We start from the raw sequence: 18256 nt of genomic DNA on the forward strand, positions 1-18256 counted from the left end.
TTTAAAAATAATAAGTGAATATATTATAGCTTACATTATTTAAAATAATAATTGAATATAGTATAGCTTATATTATTTAAAATAATAATTGAATATATTATAGCTTAAATTATTTAAAATAATAATTGAATATATTATAGCTTACATTATTTAAAATAATAATTGAATATATTATAGCTTACATTATTTAAAATAATAATTGAATATAGTATAGTTTACATTATTTAAAATAATAATTGAATATATCATAGCTTAAATTATTTAAAATAAATATTGAATATATTATAGCTTACATTATTTTTAAGGTATCAACACTCATCTAAATTATTATCATTTATCAATTAAAAAAAAAAATTGTTCTTATCACAACCAAAGTCCCATGCTAGAGTAACCTTGTCAAAACTGCTCTTATACAACAACACACAAAAAAGAAATGTAAATTAATAGCATAAAGTTCATTTATACCATGTTGGTACATTACGAACACACACAAACTATAAAACTTTTCAAAGATGACATTAGAATCTACCACAACTATCACTGAAGAACCAGCTACTAATTATCAATCTAAGGTAATGTGTTATTTAAAACTCTAATAGTAGAGGTATGATTAAATCATTAGTTAATATTTGTTGTATAGATATAAAAAATAATTATTAGAGCAATAGATTTCCATTCTACAGTAGAAGCTTTGATCTTTTTTTTTTCAGCTCTTGAAAATAATACAGAAGTCTCAATTTGCAGAAGCATACATAGAAAAACTAACATAAAACATTGTAAGCTGTTATACACACACACATACATACACATACACATATATACACACACACACACATACATTTATGTACTTATATATGTTATCATCATCATCATCATCATCATCATCATCATATTAACATCCATGTTCTATGTTGGCATGGGTTACATGGTTTGACTGGATCCAATGGATCCAAGGATTGCATTGTTCTCTGCTGTTTTCTCTGGCATAAGTTTCAACAACTGGATACCTTTCCTAATGCCATCCCCTTTACAGCATGTATTGGATTCTTCTTTTTTCATTCCACCAGCACTCATGAGATCGGTGTACAGCTTACAAAGCTATGGACCTCACAAGAGGTGGTTTAATGCTTGGAGATGAGGGGTTACAGAAAAGAGTATAGAACAGAGAACCATCAGGATATTGTAGTATATTGCCCATTATTGTTTGAGGCCAGAAATGGTTGAGGGAATGTATAAACATTAGAAACAAAATAAATAAAATGAAGTCGAGATGGTATTGAAATATGATATTATATATTAGGACTTCCTAACTTAAACCTTAATTGAGGAAAATAGCTAAGCTTAATATATTCTGAGTATTACTGAAATATGGTTGAATCTATGTGGGAGACAGATCAGTGAAGTTACAATGAGAAAAATAATCTATGACTTAATTCTATTCATAAGAGGCTATAATCTACGAGGAAAAAATAGTTTCCAAGAATTTAATTTGTATAGTATTTTCTAAGTATTAAGCTCTGATAAAGAAAGGATAATTAGAACTAAAACAAACGTGACAGAAAGATTCATCAAAAATAAGATACAATAAATTAAATTAATAAATCAATGGGAAAGAATTAAAATGCTACGAAAATAGATATAATTAAGAATACTAAGAAAACTAAGAAAACTAAATACGTCTTTTAAGGTTTGCCTAGGGTACCTAGGGCTAGGTTAAGACTCATAGAGGCCCAAAACCCTTAAAAGATTTTGGTGCCCCCATCATCATCATCATCATCGTCATCGTTTAACGTCCGCTTTCCATGCTAGCATGGGTTAGACGATTTGACTGAGGACTGGTGAACCAGATGGCTACACCAGGCTCCAATCTGATTTGGCAGAGTTTCTACAGCTGGATGCTCTTCCTAACACCAACCACTCCAAGAGTGTAGTGGGTTCTTTTACGTGCCACCGATACGAAGGCCAGTCAGGCGGTACTGGCAATGGCCATGCTCAAAATGGTGTATTTTACGTGCCACCCGCTCAGGAGCCATATGTAATTCAAAATGTAAATCATAAAATGAATTTTTATTTTTCAAAATGTAACAAAACTAACAGTATAATGGAAAATAATGTTTATTGTTGTATACTTCCACTTTATTTATATTTGAAATGATTTCTACTTTTTTTTTTTTTTAATTGCGGATTCAATCAGATCCTCACTACGACACCATGAACCTTTTGAAATTATATTTCAATCATGTAAACCACTTCAAATATTATTTTAGCAAGTTTAAAGTGATTTCTTTTGTGCTGTAAACCATTTACCATTTCTATGGTGAACCCCTTCTCTTAATGCTCTAAGCATGTGCTTATTTTGCTTAATGATTAATCTAGCGCTGAGGATACCCAAGATACAAATTATTTTAAAGCTATTAAAAATCCAACGTGAAAACTTGGGATGTTAATGAAAACCAAATACTAGTTTTTTTCAATTTTAATTTATTACATGTGCTGGTATTAATGTTATTCTTTTACTAGAGGGTACTTTGTTCTGTTTTTTTTTTTTCACTGCTTCCATAGATTCCCATGGCTCTGTTGCCATCCAATTTCATTATTATGAATTTGAATTGGGAGCATGAGTCAGAGTGAATTTTTCATTAGCTAATTACATAACCATGGGCACCACCCCTATGGATGTATTGCAGTTACTCTCTTGATAGAACTTGGTGATCCCGGCCATTGATTATCTAGGATTCCTCCACTGAGCCTCAGTGTGAGCAGCACCATTGGCTCAGTTGAGCTCTTCCACTATCTCTTCACAATATGCCATACTGCAGTCCTATGACTTCACCATTTCCCTGGCAGGGTGGCTAAACAGGTGCTATGCCTTGCCAAAGGGCAGCTTATAACTATGCAGGGTATGTTCATCACTCTGTGAGGTATTTCCAAGATATCTGCACACCCAAAGAGGGTCCTAAAATTTTAAAATTCAATTAATCTTTAATTTAATTAATCAGATATTATTAACTTTAACCTGTAACATAATTCTTTTACTTATTGTTTGGTTGTCATGGAATTATATGACCTCAAATACACAACAAAAATATCTTAATTCCATCTAATGAGTTCTATATGCAGCTGCTGCTGGAGAAGGTGGTCGATCAGGTCAGGGCTATGAGAGGGAAAGCATTTTTCTTTGCCAAAGCAAAACCACCACTTGTGTCCAAGCACTTCAATCTAACCAGTCCTTCAGATGACTCCTGGAATTGGTTTTCCCAAATTTCCATGCACAAAAACAATTGGTAAAATCAGCTGAAATAGATTTATAATACTATGTTACACACACACACACACACACACACACACACACACACACACACACACACACACACACACATTTCAAATAAAATTAGTGTACATTAATCCCTGTTCACAGCGCAAACGGGAGTTCGGACGGCCCCTGTGCAAGGACAATCCGAATACAGACAGGTGTTGCAAAGAGTGACCAGTAGAGTGGAAATGGCACGAGACTGGGTTGTCATTGCCGAGTCAGATGTCTCGGAGGTGTTCCGTGAACTGGTCAGCCAAGCGGCGTCTTGCTTGCCCGATGTATAGAGAAGGGCAGAGAGAGCAAGAGATGCAGCAGATGACATTGGTAGAAGTGCAGGTGGAGGAGTCGGTGATATGATAGGGTTGATGATGGGTGTCAGTGAGGAGGATGGTGTTGGAGAGGTAAGGGCAAGTGTGGCAACATGGGCGAGAGCAGGTGAATGAACCGGGTTGGGAGGTTGGGTTAGAGAAGAAGCTGTGGACCAAGAGGTCTCGTAGGTTGTGGGCTTATTTGAAAGAGGGGAGGGGTTGGTTAGGGAAGATGTGCAAAGTGGAGGGGTCGGACTGGAGTCACCGGAAGGCTCGGAGAATGGTGCGTTGGATAGGTGAGGGGAAACGAGAGACGGTGGGGGTATTTATCTATGTTTGTGTGTGTGTGTGTATACACACACATACATATATACAGGAAATTGGAAATTTTCTGGTATTATTTGTTTATCATTACACATGTTCCATTTGCCGATAAGAATAACAAAGTTTTAAATGTTAGATAGACATGCAAGGAGTTTCCTACTTGGAATTCTTCAGGCAAAGAAATAATATAACGACATAATATAATACAGCTGAGATTTACCCAAATAGCTTACATAATATATATGTGTATATGTGTGTGTGTGTGTGTGTGTGTATGTACGTATATATATGTATACACACATACATACACACACATGTGTGTGTATGTATGTATGTATGTATGTATGTATATCATCATTGTTTAACATCTGGTCTCCATGCGCATACACATTCATATATAGATATATAGGTATGTGTGTGCATGTGTAAGTGTATATGTGTACATGTGTGTGTGTGCATACATGCATGTGTGTGTGTCTGTGTGCACATGCATATGTGTGTGTGTATGTGTGTATGTGTGGACTTTTTTCTTGACATCACATGTCAAACTAAGTATTACCATCATACAAAGGATATTGTTGATTTTCAGTCTTCCATTAAAAACATGTCTGGACAAGGAGAAATATTATCTTGCTTGTGAGAGTAACCTCAGGCATGTAGACTGAGGAAGGAAATAGGCAAGTGAGCATTCACTGCTAAAAAGCCAGAAGTGGGTAACTGATAGGTGGGGTTTTGAATAGGTGCATATATTTTCCAGAGGAAAAAGGGAGACACAACTGCATAGAATGGTTAAGAGAAGATTTATTGATATGTTAACATGTGTGTGTGTATGTGTGTGCATCATGTATACAGAATAATAGACAGGCCGTCATGAGAACAAAGTGTATGTGTATGCATAAGGAGAGATGTATTCATGTGTGTTAAGTACATATAAGAATAGCAATGAAGAGTCTATAGCCATTGAAATGAGAAGTTCATAGACACAAGGATGAGAATACCAGTCTCATAGTCAATTGTACATGGTAGTTGAAATACTGTATCAAGATGTTGCGGTCATGATGCTGAGCCGGTTGCAGGTACATGTTGTACGTGAAGTCGTGGCTGTGATGCTGCTACCTGGGTCACTTGGTACAGGAGTTGATGCAGGTTGTATATTCACTGTTGATCCATGTTGAAGTAATTCACGAACCGAGAAGTATTGGAACCTGGGCGAGTTGCCTGTTGAGCTGTGTATGTAGAGAGCTGATGTTGATGACATTGAAAACATGATGATGGCAAGGAAGAAGGAGACTACTGTAAAGCTGTTGAATGAAGTTGGTAAGTCTCAACGTGGCTGCTGTAGTGTCGTTACTGGAACTGGCTGTGTCTTGTGGGTCGGTGGCTTGACCTAAAAAGGTCTGGAACTGAAACTCCTGAATGACATTACAAATAACGTTTTTAATTTCCTTTTCTGATTATAATGCAGCTATTGCGTATCTTTCAACAGTTCCGCATTCTTTGGAATTAGCCTAGATAAACAATCTGCATGGCCAATTTTCTTAGAAGGAATGTTTTCCATTTGTCATAACAATTGGCGATACAGCAATGGTTTACTGAATGTTTGTATTTGCAAACAAGAAAAAATGTAATCAGTATATATCTGTTGTTCACTTTAACACAACACCTGGTTCTTGGGTCCCTTTAACTGAGTCTATTCTGTGGTAAGCATTAAGGCCAGGTCTCTGGTCATAAGATAACTTACTGCATCTTCGCTCCCAGTTAGGAGAGCATTGCTGTCATCTGACTTAGCAAAGTAAAATGGTAGGATTTGAGAGTGATTTGGCGACTATTTCTTTCAGGCTGAGAACTCACTTCCATACAGTTACCATTTTGTTGTTGTTATTGTTTAAATCCAGGCCAGCCTTGATCGTATTATGAAAGGTGATTGATCCAAGACTCTGCTGTTCTTTTCAGGATATCCATTGTATCCTTTCTTTTTTCATTTTGAGAGCATGTGATTTAAGATAAATTAAACTGCTATTTCTAGCAATTTGAGCAACCATATAGAGGCTCACTTGACGGCCTGAAGTCATCTTATTGAAATAGTGGTTATTTAAAGGTGGAATGGTGGGGAGGTGACATTTGAAATGAAATGTCTGATTGTTGATGCAAACTCAAAGGTTTGTCCTGCATTGTTGACATGGTAATTTCAAGCATTTCAAACTGTGGTTATCCTGTCTCATTGTTCTTGTTATCTAAGTGTTATTAATAGAATTGTTGTCACCTAGATAATTGGCTTCAATCTTCACATAGTCATCTCCTCTTCATTCTATTTTTCCTTCCCCTCATGTTTACAATTCACTACAATTTGTGAATGGGCCAACTTTCGACGTGTGCCCGTACTCTCTTTCTCCTCATTCAACAGCCTTTAACATCCCATTATTTTCAATGTCCATAACAGCAAATATGACACTGTCATTCAGCACACTTTTTTTCCCACAATGTCTCAATTCTCTCTAGTAATCTGCTTTGCAATCTCCAACACCTCATACCTCTGATCTTCATGTTAAAGAGCATTGATAAATCTCTTACTTTCTGCATCTTGCCTTGTTAAGTATAGCTTTCATCCAGCTACTTGGTATAGTTCTCTGCTGCCTCCTTTCTTGTAGCCTGTTTTAGCTTTTATGGCTCTCTCTACAATATATATATATATATATATATATAATCTTTTCTACTCTAGGAACAAGGCCTGAAATTTTTGGGGTGGGGGCTAGTTGATTAGACTGACCCCAGTACACAATTGGTATTTAATTTATCGACCCCGAAAGGATGAAAAGCAAAGTCAACCTTGGCGGAATTTGAACTCAGAATGTAGTGATGGGCAAAATACCGCTAAGCATTTCGTCCAGCATGCTAACAATTCTTATTTCTTTATTGCAAACAAAGGGCTAAACATAGAGGGGACAAACAAGGACAAACAAAGGGATTAAGTTGATTACATCGACCCCAGTGCATAAGTGGTACTTAATTTATCGACTCCGAAAGGATGATAGGCAAAGTTGACCTCGGCGGAATTTGAACTCAGAACGTAGTTACAGGCGAAATACTGCTAAGTATTTCATCCAGCATGCTAACAATTCTGCCAGTTTGCTGCCTTTGTGCATAAATATATAATGATAATGTGAACATTTGGATGGAAATTCATAAACACTTTAATGTATTGCTACACACGTTTCAACAAAGCACCTATTTTTTGACTGCTTTACCCATCCATAGGACATTACAAATAGGATTTGCAATATCCATAGATTTTAAGGAGAGCCGTTATTATATGTGTTCATTTCTTCAGGCATACATATATATATATGGAGAGAGAGAGGGAGAGAAAGAGAGAGAGGGAGAGAAAGAGAGAGAGGGAGAGAAAGAGAGAGAGGGAGAGAGATAGAAAGAGAGAGACCTAGATGTAAATCTTTATAGTATACAGTCTGATTTCTCACTGTCGTAGATTGTTTTTTATGTTTTTATTTTAATTTTCTATTAAACAAATATTAATTCCATTTGGTTGATTTGATTGAGATCTTTCACTGTTTCTTCTATATTTTGCCAACAATAAACAACTCTCCTATTTTTACTCATGAGGTTTGAATATACAAATAAAAGGATGCATTTTTTTTTTATTTATGGGTTTCAACCAAGTGGCTGTGGTCATGCTGGAGCACCACCGTGAAAGAATATAAAGCATGGAAAGAATATAAAGCTATTTTCAGTGTGATGCGGCAGAAACCAACCTAAAGACTAAGATTTCAATAACATGACTGATTGTAATATTGGTTTCAAATTTTGGCACAAGGCCAGCAGTTTTAAGGCAAGGGCAAAGTCAATTACACCAATCCCCCAGTGCTCTACTGGTACTTATTTTATCAACTCTGAAAGGATGAAAAGCATAGTTGACCTCAGTGGGATGCGAATTCAGAACACAAAGACAAATGAAATGTCACTTAACACTTTGTCCATCATGCTTATAGTTTTGCCAGTGTACCACCTTACACTGATTGTAATATTAATTCAATTGTGATTTTGGGATATTTTCTTCTTTTTTTTTGTCTCTGAGCTCTTAAAAATATTGTACCATTAATTTTTACACATGTATATCTATTGAATAGGCTGCCGATACTGAAGCAGATAACTTGGAAAGAAAGTACGGTACAAATGATGATGAAATGTTTAACAAAATACTACGTACCCATTCAGATGCAGCTAGTCAAGTTGACATGTCCACATTTTCAAGAAATGGAGAGATCTATCAGTTCACTACAAGTCATAACTCTTCCATGACAAACATGTCACAAATTGATGTGAGTATTGCTGTTAATTTAAAAATCAGTCTAAGTTCATACATAAGAACATAATATGGCATTTGGTGTTGATGGTTTCGTCAGTTACAAGATTATTCCCAAGATCCTTTGCAAGGTGCAAGAACAACATGTTATAACCACTTTATTGTGGTCTCATCAGATGTGTTTGGATCACTTGACCTTCAAATGACATACTCAGACACATGTATACAAATGCATGCACACACACACACACACACACACACACAAATGTACAGGCACATACATATATGTATGAATGAATTTCCATCAGTTTCACCAATAAGTATTCAGTTGTTTGATCAAGTGAAGTCCCTTTGGTTCAAACCCTCTTTTCATCGGTGGTCACTGATCCTACCCAGCCAAGCACAGTGGCTGAATCAGTTCAGGTTTTGATGGAGTGCAGCTCCCATTTCAGGGCCAGATTCATCCCTTCAGCGCTGCATCCAACTCAACCACATTGATGTGGTTGTAGTCATCTGCTTTCTGAAGCCAGGTCACGTCCTCCATTTTGACACCTCTGATTTCCAGTGCAGCCCCAATTACTATACTGTTAGCATCACACCATACGGTCCCATTCTCCAATTTGGGCACGTACCAGTTCTCTCTTACTGGGTCTTCTGTTCTTGTCCTCTCTAGGATCACCCACATCATCGCCACCATCTCCTCTCCCACTTTGTCTCCCCAGTTTTCCCTTTCTGCTTGTCTCTTAATGTATCTGCATGCTGTTCATAGCCAATTTGAGATTGAGTAGTGACCCACTAGCTTTCCACACATTGAGAATAGTTCTTTCCTGCTGACACTGGTACCCAGTTACAGGATCTCATTCCCCCTCCAAGACACCAACGAGCTTGTTTTATCTCTTTGAAGCTTGAACCCCAGTGCAGATCTTCCAACTATCAGCCTGAACTTCTTCAGATGACTTACAACCTCTGTGGCAGACGCTACAGTCTCATCTACCAAGATGTTTATATAGGAATTGGTGGCCCTTCTTATCCTGTCCACCTTTCCCAAGATAGACTTGAGCACTGTCGCCATGATCTTTGGCACAAAATTTAGCCTGAAACCCAGCCTAGTCAAACAGTATGCCTGGCCTGTATATCATACCAGCTGATACTGTCACAGTTTCTCGCTCATGGAGCTGCAAATATGCCAACTTCAAGTCCACAATCATTGCCACCCTTGTCATCTGTCTCCATTCGCGTAGCATCTCACTGCAGATGTCAGTCACCTCGCCACTCGTGAGTCATGATATAAGGCCAGTCATCTCTTAAATATCCAGTACTGGTCTGATTTTTCCCTTGGTTAGCTGCACCATTGCCATTAATGGTAGCACTCCACTCACCACCTCCTCCTTCCATGGGATAAGGACATCTTCCTTAATCCACCTCTCTACCTCTCCTTCATACTCACTCCTGGCATGACCTTTTAAGGTATGCTGGTAGCAGCTCAATCTGTTCTTCAGCATCAGAGGCTCTTCTTTACAGTGCTACTCTACCATCCACTGTTGACTGTCGAACACTGCCCGAAAATCTGTCCTCAACAGTGCTCCCTCTCATGTTGCAGACTCATGGCACATGATGCCCCAGCACCACCAAATGAAACCATGTCTCCACCAACACTGACACCTCCGAGGTGATCCCCATCACTATGTTCATTTTGTCTACCACATAGTCAATCATGCACCCTACCTGTCACACCTAATGTTTGCAGCTGCTTGCTCCACTGACGTCTGTTCATGGTGAGTGTGCCAAGCTGAAAGAGGTTGACCCTGATCTTACTTCCCCCACTTCCTCTCTCACCCTCCTTGTTCCGGTCAGGCCTCTTGACTGTTGATGTAACAGCCCTTTCCTTCTGGCTCATCTCATCCCCACACAGGTTATAGGTCTATAGTTTTTTTGGTTCATTTGTTTCTTCCTTTATTGGCAGTAGAAATGCAACACTATTAACTAGCCAAGAGGGTACCATATTAGTATGCTGCAAAGCATTGTTGTAAAGTCTAGTCAATAGTTCATGACTTTCTGAAAAAGCATTCAACCAGAAGTTAAGAATTTTATTTTTTGCTGGTGACTTCCATTTGCTTGATTTTCTGAGAGCAGTTCTTATATCCCCTACCTTGATACCCTCCCACTTTTGCTCTTCTAAGGAGGCTGAATCAATAGAGATTCTACCAATCCAAGGGGCTTTTTCTTCTGCCCAAATTTTACTTCAAAATTCCTGCACTTCTTTAGATGGGACAGATTTTACTGTAACTGATATTTTACCTATCTTCTTGTAAACATTTTTGGAATTATTTTTAAACATGTCCTTGAAGAACCTGGCATGCTTTCCATATTGTACTACGCTGGCAGCTTTAGCAAATACCTTTTGCTTGATAGTTTATATAGTGGTGTCGATGTCAAGTATGAATTTCATATACTTTTTCTTTAATTTTCATATTTTTGCTGATTTGATATTCTTGTCAGACTTAGAATTTTTTTTAAGCATTCTATGCCAGACCTAAGTATGTAAATTTGTTGTTGGATTTGCTCTTGCCAACTAGGCTTTTGTAATAATGTTTACATTTTCTATTTACATGCTCCAATTAATTCTGTGAGAGCAGATAGCAACCTATTGTCAAAGGTCACACAGTCTCTTTCCATGATACTTAACACTCAAGTATCAGTCTCAAAATCCCTGCTGTCCCCAATAGAGCAGTATTTTGAAAATGTTCTACCTGCATGTCAGTTACAATTTCTCTAATATATTTCTTCAATATCTTGGTTGCTAGTGCTCCCAGTGCACCTACAGCTACTGGGATGATAGTTAATCGATTGTTATTATTATTAATATTATACAATAGCTGGCAGAATTGTTAGCACACCAAACATAATGCTTAGTAGCATTTTGTCATTCTTTACATACTGAATTCAAATTCTGCCGTAGTCAACATTGCCTTTCATCCTTTCAGGGTCAATTAAATAAGTACCAATTGGGCACTGGGGTCAATTTAATCAGCTTATATCCTCCCCAGAAATTACTGACCTTGTGCCAAAATTTGAAACCATTATTATTATCACTATTATTATTATTATAGATGTCGCACAGTATACAATATTGTGGGGTTGTTGATTGAAGAACTTGTTCTTTCACGTCAACTGTGCTTATGACAATATTCCTTTGTTTCTTTTCTCCTTGTAATTCTGTCGTGATAATTCCTATCCACATTGCATCCCTTTTACGCACCACATTGTTTCCCCATAATCCGCTCCAGAACTCCTTGGTTTGATTTGCACCAGGAGCAACATTTTCCCCCATTGTCTCCTTCTAACGTTCAGAAGAATTGCTTTGGGTTATTTTTGAACAATCTGTTCTCCTCAAACTGCTTATTTCTGTTCACAAATCTTCTAATCTTCTGGCTTTTTGCCATGATCTTCTGTTTTAACTGCTCTGTTACTGCATCAAATCCATTCTTCGGTATTTTATATTTCTTCTCTAATTTTTCTTGGTTAGTCTTTTTCCAATTTTTCCACTTTCCTCTTAGCCATTGCTCAATTTTTCCTAGATCTTGCCTTGCCCGCATCATGTCCCTTTCAATGCATTGTTTCTACCATGGTTCTTTTGCTCCACCATTTTTTGTTCTTTTAAGTTGTAATTTCTCCTCAATAAGTAGCTCAGTAGCTCGGAGAAGATTCCTTGTTTATGTTATGTCCTCCATCTGGATGTATGGTATGACAATATTTATCTTTTGTGTTACTTTATTTAACATACTCCTATCTACCCTTTTCACATTCATGGGGATTTTTTTTTTCTGGAGCATTCATTATGTTGGTGAATCATCTTTGAATTTCAAGCAATTCATTATCTAGTTGGTTCATTTCCCTGCATGTCTGATCACTACAGTATCAAAGTTTACTGTATAACATTCCTGTTCCTCATTCCTAACAGTTCCATCAACATTTCCCTGTTCCTCCTGTCTACTCTTCTTTCTGCTTTCAACCCCTACCTCTCTGTTTTCAACTCCGACCATCCTTTGTAGCCCATCGACAGGGTCTCTCAGACTCTCACTAATCTGAGATATTTCTACTCCAGTTAAGTAACCGATCTTCCTAATCACTCTCACTTGGTCCATTAGTTTATTTTCTGACATTAGACACATGTCCTTTTCCATCCAAAATTTCAAGGTACGTTGGCCTACTCTGCGACTTCTTTCCAGCTTTGCTCTTTCATGACATTCAACTCTATCGTACTCTTCCTTTGACCACTTATATCTGTTTTTGTGCACACCATGTATGCGATCTGTTGTGACATCATGACTGTCTGAGACCAGATCACTGCCCCTGATATGCCTGGCTTCGGATGTGCCAGGCGAGAATCCTTCATCATGATTGGCTATAGCTCCATTCTCTCTGTTAATTCTTTCATTGTTGTGTTGCATCATGATTTCATGAGTCGTTCATGGGGTTCCCATGAGAGTTGTTATTGAGATCCCATCTCTCTCTTCCTCTCTTTATTTGTATATACATGCGCACATGTATGTACATACACATATGCATAAATAATGTACTTGCATTGAGATTATTATTATTATTATTATTATTATTATTATTATTATTATTATTATTATTATTAGTATTATTATCATTATTATTATTATTATTATTATTATTAGTATTATTATCATTATTATTATTAATATTATTATTATTATTATTATTATTGATTTTGTTGTTATTATTCAGATAATGGATTACAATAGTTACAACATCACAACTGTTAACCTCAGGAGTTGTAAACAGAAAATCTTAACACCATACCTACGCCTGCTAAAACTGGTAAATTTCTTTTTCACAATCAATATTTTTCACTTTTCTTTAATTTTCTTCTCTTCCTTTTTCCTCAATAATTGTTTACTCATCCTAAATCTATTGTAATTGAACGGATCTTTGAGTAGGTTTATGATTTAAGGTGTTCCGTCTATGATCATTCAGTCTTTATGTTTTTAGAACTATACCATAAGCACAGGCTTGGCTGTGTAGTAAGAAGTTTACTTCCTAAGCTCATGGTTCCAGGTTCAGTCTCATTGAATGGCACCTCGGACAAATGTCTTCTACTATAGCCCCTGGCCAACCAAAGCCTTGTAAGTGGATTAAGTAGATAGAAACTATAAGAAGTCCATTCAGTATACATACACATACACATATGTATGTGTGTGTGTGTGTGTGTATAATAATGGACTCACCTGTCATTAGACGACATATGAGGGTTCAACAGTTTCTTACTGAACAACCACACAGATGATTTGTTTATAGTGATCAAATGTTTGTGTAGACGTAAGCTCACTCCCTCCATCAAATGGACATTACTTGTACAGGTGCACCGGGGTGCCACATGTCAGATTCTGAAGCGATTGCAGAGAAACATGAAATGAAGTGCTTTGCTCAAGAACACAGAGCAACGCCCGGTCTGGGAATCGAACCCATGATCTAGCAATCGTGAGTGCAACACCTTAACCACTCAGCCATGTGCCTTCACACACACAGACATATATACACAAGATGGTATGAAAAAGTTCCTGTAGCACACCAACAGATGGCAGCATATGGCTGCATGTGCAGTGAGAGCTAGCAGTGATATTCATGAGGAAGTGTACCAAGTGACATTGCTGTGTTTACTTCACAAGTTGTGAAATTTAGGTTATTGTGATTGTGTGTAGGCTGTACTCTGTGATTTTGTCATGGACAGGAAGTTGGAACAAAAATCCAGCATGAAATTTTTGTGTTAGTTTGCTACAGAGACATTGAACATGCTTTGCTAATCTTATGGCAATGCGGCAATGGGTTGTACGCAATGTTTCAAGTGGCTTAGGCCCTTCCAATGTGGAAGAACATCCCTGGAAGACAATGAGCGATCTGGAAGACAATGAGCGATCTGGAAGACCTGCCATGAGTATCACCCCCCAGGAATGTGGTATTGTAGGTTCAATCCTACTGCACAGCACCTCATTCATGTTTCTTGTACTATAGTTCCAAATTGAACAATGTCTTGTGAATAGAATTTGTTTGACGGAAAGTGTATGGAAGCCTATAATATATATGTATGTGAATATATAAGCATTACATTTGGCAGAGTAATCTCAATGCTGAAGGGTTAAGCAATTCTTATTACAGAATCAGTTTGACAGTACTGCTTGGCTGGCACACATGCCGCTGGCACATAAAAAGCACCATTCAAGCATCGTCAATACCAGTAGCACCTGACTGATCCTGTGCCAGTGGCATGTAAAAAGCACCATTCAAGCGTGATTGATGCCAGTACCACCTGACTGCCCTTGTGCTAGTGGCACGTAAAAAGCACCCACTACACTCTTGGAGTGGTTGGTGTTAGGAAGGGCATCTAGCTGTAGAAACTTTGTCAGATCAGATTGGGGCCTGGTGCAGCCTTCTGGTTTGCCATCCTTCAGTCAAACTGTCCAACCGATGCCAGCATGGAAAGCCGACATTAAACAACGATGATGTTCATGATGATGAAAGCATCTATTTACATACAAATATACACAGAAAAATAAATACATACCCACACTCAGATATACACACACACACAAACACACACACACACAGATGCACATAAATACGTATTCATAACTGTAACTAAACTAGTAGTACATGAGAATAAATCTTACTTCTTTTCACCAGTGTATGTGAACTTAGCTTCAATCAATTCGACATGAATTACAAAAGATATTTTTTTTAAGGGAGTTGCTTAGATACAATGTGTTTGTACATAAAAAACGTGATATAAAAAAATAATACTGAATATCAATGCAAGCACTGATTGCTCGGCACAGTAACCAAGGCGTACAGTTAATAGTTTCATGAATATCAAGCTACAAAGATTACTATTGCTTTTGTGCTATAGCAGAAAACACATTTTCCTACATATATATATATATTTCTCATTGGACACATTTCCTACGTATATATTGGACACATTAGACACATTTTCCTACATATATATATATTTCTCTCTCTCTCTCTCGCCCCCCCCCCATCTCTCTCTCGCTTCCCCCCATCTCTCTCTCGCCCTTCCACCCCATCTCTCTCTCTCCACACATATATATATAAGTGTGTCACCATGCAATAAGTGCATCACCATGCACTTGGGGAGGAAAAACCCAGCCTTTACATACTCCCTGAGTAACACCAATCTCAAGAAGTCTTCTAGTGTATGTGATCTGGGTATTATTATAAACAGCGATCTGCGTTGGAGAAACCACATCTCTAAGATTGTCATGAAGGCTGAGGGTGTCCTAGCATCACTCAGTAAAACCTTTGTCAACCACTCTCCAGCTACCTATTTAAAACTGCATATGAAAGTGGCACAGCCACACTTAAGAATTTGCATCACCAGCCTGGAACCCCTATCTTGCTCAGCATCTCAATCTCCTGGGAACAGTTCAGAAACATGCAACAAAATGAATATTCGCAATCAGGCATCTACCGTACTCTGAATGTCTTGCTTTCCTGAGCAGGGACACATTAAAGCTCAGATGTCTGAGAACTGACAAGGTAGACATCCACAAGATTATTCCCCCATCTTTCCAACAACAACCTTGGGCACCTTTTTGAATTCCATATGACAAACACTGGACATGCTTACAAAATCAAAACCAACATAACACCCATGACTTTTGAAAACAGTTTTTCATGCTCAGAATTGCTGAAGCAAGGAATAAACTACCCACGTCAGTCGTTAGCTGTCAAGACATGACATGCTTCAAAATTTCCATACTTCCTGAAATCCACCAACAGTACACCTGATGACTTTTTTTGTTCTTAGTTGCAGTGCACTTGAGCACTGTAAGCAACAATTTCTTTCATGTATGATAAAAAAAATATATACATAGATCTATATATATGCATATATATATATATAGGAGACCAAAAGTGTACGTACACTGCTATATGTATATATAAAAAAAAAAACAAAGCGAAAAATGGAACAAGCACGTAACAGGTAACTACATCACATCCAGACAGTTAGACAATACAAAAAAGGACAGGAAAAAACAAGGATGGGTCATTCGGAGCTTTCTTTCTATAGTCAAGTTCTAGATTGTCGCTGCAGTGATATTCGAGACTGCTCCAGTCTGGCTGGCCCCAAGAAAATCTAAGCTAAGAGCACTAGATTCTTTGGAAGAAAGCAAGTGAATGTATACGAAAACAAGGACGATAAAAATGGAGAAATGGTATACAATTACAAACACAAACAGGACATAAACAACAATATGTGTGTGTGTGTGTATGTATATAAGTATATGGAGGATTGCATAACCGGATTGTTACTTAACACTTTGTTGAATCCCTTGCGCAAAACCAGTTGGCAAGATTGGTTATAATGGATATATAATACTGTACATTTCACATGATATATATATATATATATATATATATATATATATATATATTTATTTACATACAAACAATAAATCAAATAAAGAGATACAATTGACAACCTAACAATTTATTTATATTCTTGTCTACTCTAGGCACAAGGGCCTGAAGTTTTTCGGGAGTGGGGGCAGTCGATCAGATCGACCTCAGTACGTAACTATTACTTAATTTATTGATCCCAAAAGGATGAAAGGCAAAGTCAACCTCGGTGGAACTTGAACTCAGAATGTAAAGACGGACGAAATACTGCTAAGCATTTTGCCCGGCATGTTAACGTTTCTGCGAGCTCGCTGCCGTAAGAATTTATTTATATTATAATATAAAATAATATACTATGAATATAATATAAGATAACATAAAAAATTATTAAAAAATAAAAAAGGCAACAATTTGTTTTGACTTATATACATTATTTGATTTATAAACAATTCCTCTCCATGTATATAAGTCGCTTCAGGGTTTTGGTTCAAAAGACAAATGAAATTCTGTGTGAAAGGACAGCCAGATTGCAAAAAAAGAAAGGTCCATTTTAGTAATAATTATAATTATATATTATTTATATAATGATACATAGTTATTATTTATATAATGATATATAGTTATATAATAATACATAGTTATTATCAAAAAGGACTTATGTGTGTTTCTCTTCCCTGTAATTTACAGCCTTTGAGTTTGTTTACAAAATTCATAAATATATGTACGAAACTAAAATTATCTATACATTAAATTTGGCTGAAATTAACAGGTGGGCTATGTGGTCGAATTGGATGTGTACGGAGGCACGTAAGCATTGATGTTGTATGCAATTCCCAGTGGTTCAGCTCATCTTTTTCAGTCAATTGTTTAGGTTTAGTCATCCTAAATGGAGCATATATTATTATATAGATAATATATGATTATAGTTCTTGTTAAAAAGGACCTATGTGTGTCGCTCTTCTCCGTAATTTACAACCTTCGGGTTTGTTCATAAAATTTAGAAATATATACATTAGACTAAAATTATCTATACATTAAATTTGGCTGAAATTGATGGGCAGGCTATATGGCTGAATTGGATACATATGGAACCATGTAAGTGTAAGAACGACCGTGCAAACCCAAAAGGAGAAATGGTGACGAATGAAAAACAGGGCTCCTTTTATTAAACACGTCACACGGTTGAACACAAAAATATATCAAATGATATATATATGTTATACTTCGATAACATAGAGAATTCGTAAATGCCAGTAAGATACAAGATAGGACACAACTGATAAAGATGAATAACAGTAATATTTATTGTAGCATTAAAATGTATGTCTGTGTGTGAGTGTGAACGCGACATAATGTAAACACAATAAAAGACAGGCCGTCATGTAAAGAAAAGAGTGTGTGTAAGTGATACATGTATGTGGGTACGAGAGATACACAGTATTGAATATGAGTCAGTAACACGTATAAGGATTTAAGGTACCAGTTCTTAGAGTACACAGTGGTAAGTGTCTGTATAAGAAGTTAAGGCGTGTGTGGCAGAGCGATCAC

At 37.0% G+C, this 18256-nt stretch overlaps 1 protein-coding gene across 1 annotated transcript in view; it reads left to right on the forward strand.

Annotated features, from left to right (window-relative positions):
* Positions 1-441: 441 nt before the first annotated feature.
* The window catches only part of LOC106874396 (uncharacterized), a 68005-nt gene continuing 50190 nt past the window's right edge, over positions 442-18256 (forward strand). Inside the window, exons 1-3 of the mRNA XM_014922121.2 lie at positions 442-572; positions 8088-8279; positions 13019-13111. Coding sequence (XP_014777607.1) covers positions 513-572; positions 8088-8279; positions 13019-13111 — 345 coding nt within the window. The 5' untranslated portion in view covers positions 442-512. The remainder of the gene's footprint in view (positions 573-8087; positions 8280-13018; positions 13112-18256) is intronic.

This window comes from Octopus bimaculoides, chromosome 5 (assembly GCF_001194135.2).
Source record: "Octopus bimaculoides isolate UCB-OBI-ISO-001 chromosome 5, ASM119413v2, whole genome shotgun sequence".
Classification (NCBI taxonomy): domain Eukaryota; kingdom Metazoa; phylum Mollusca; class Cephalopoda; order Octopoda; family Octopodidae; genus Octopus; species Octopus bimaculoides.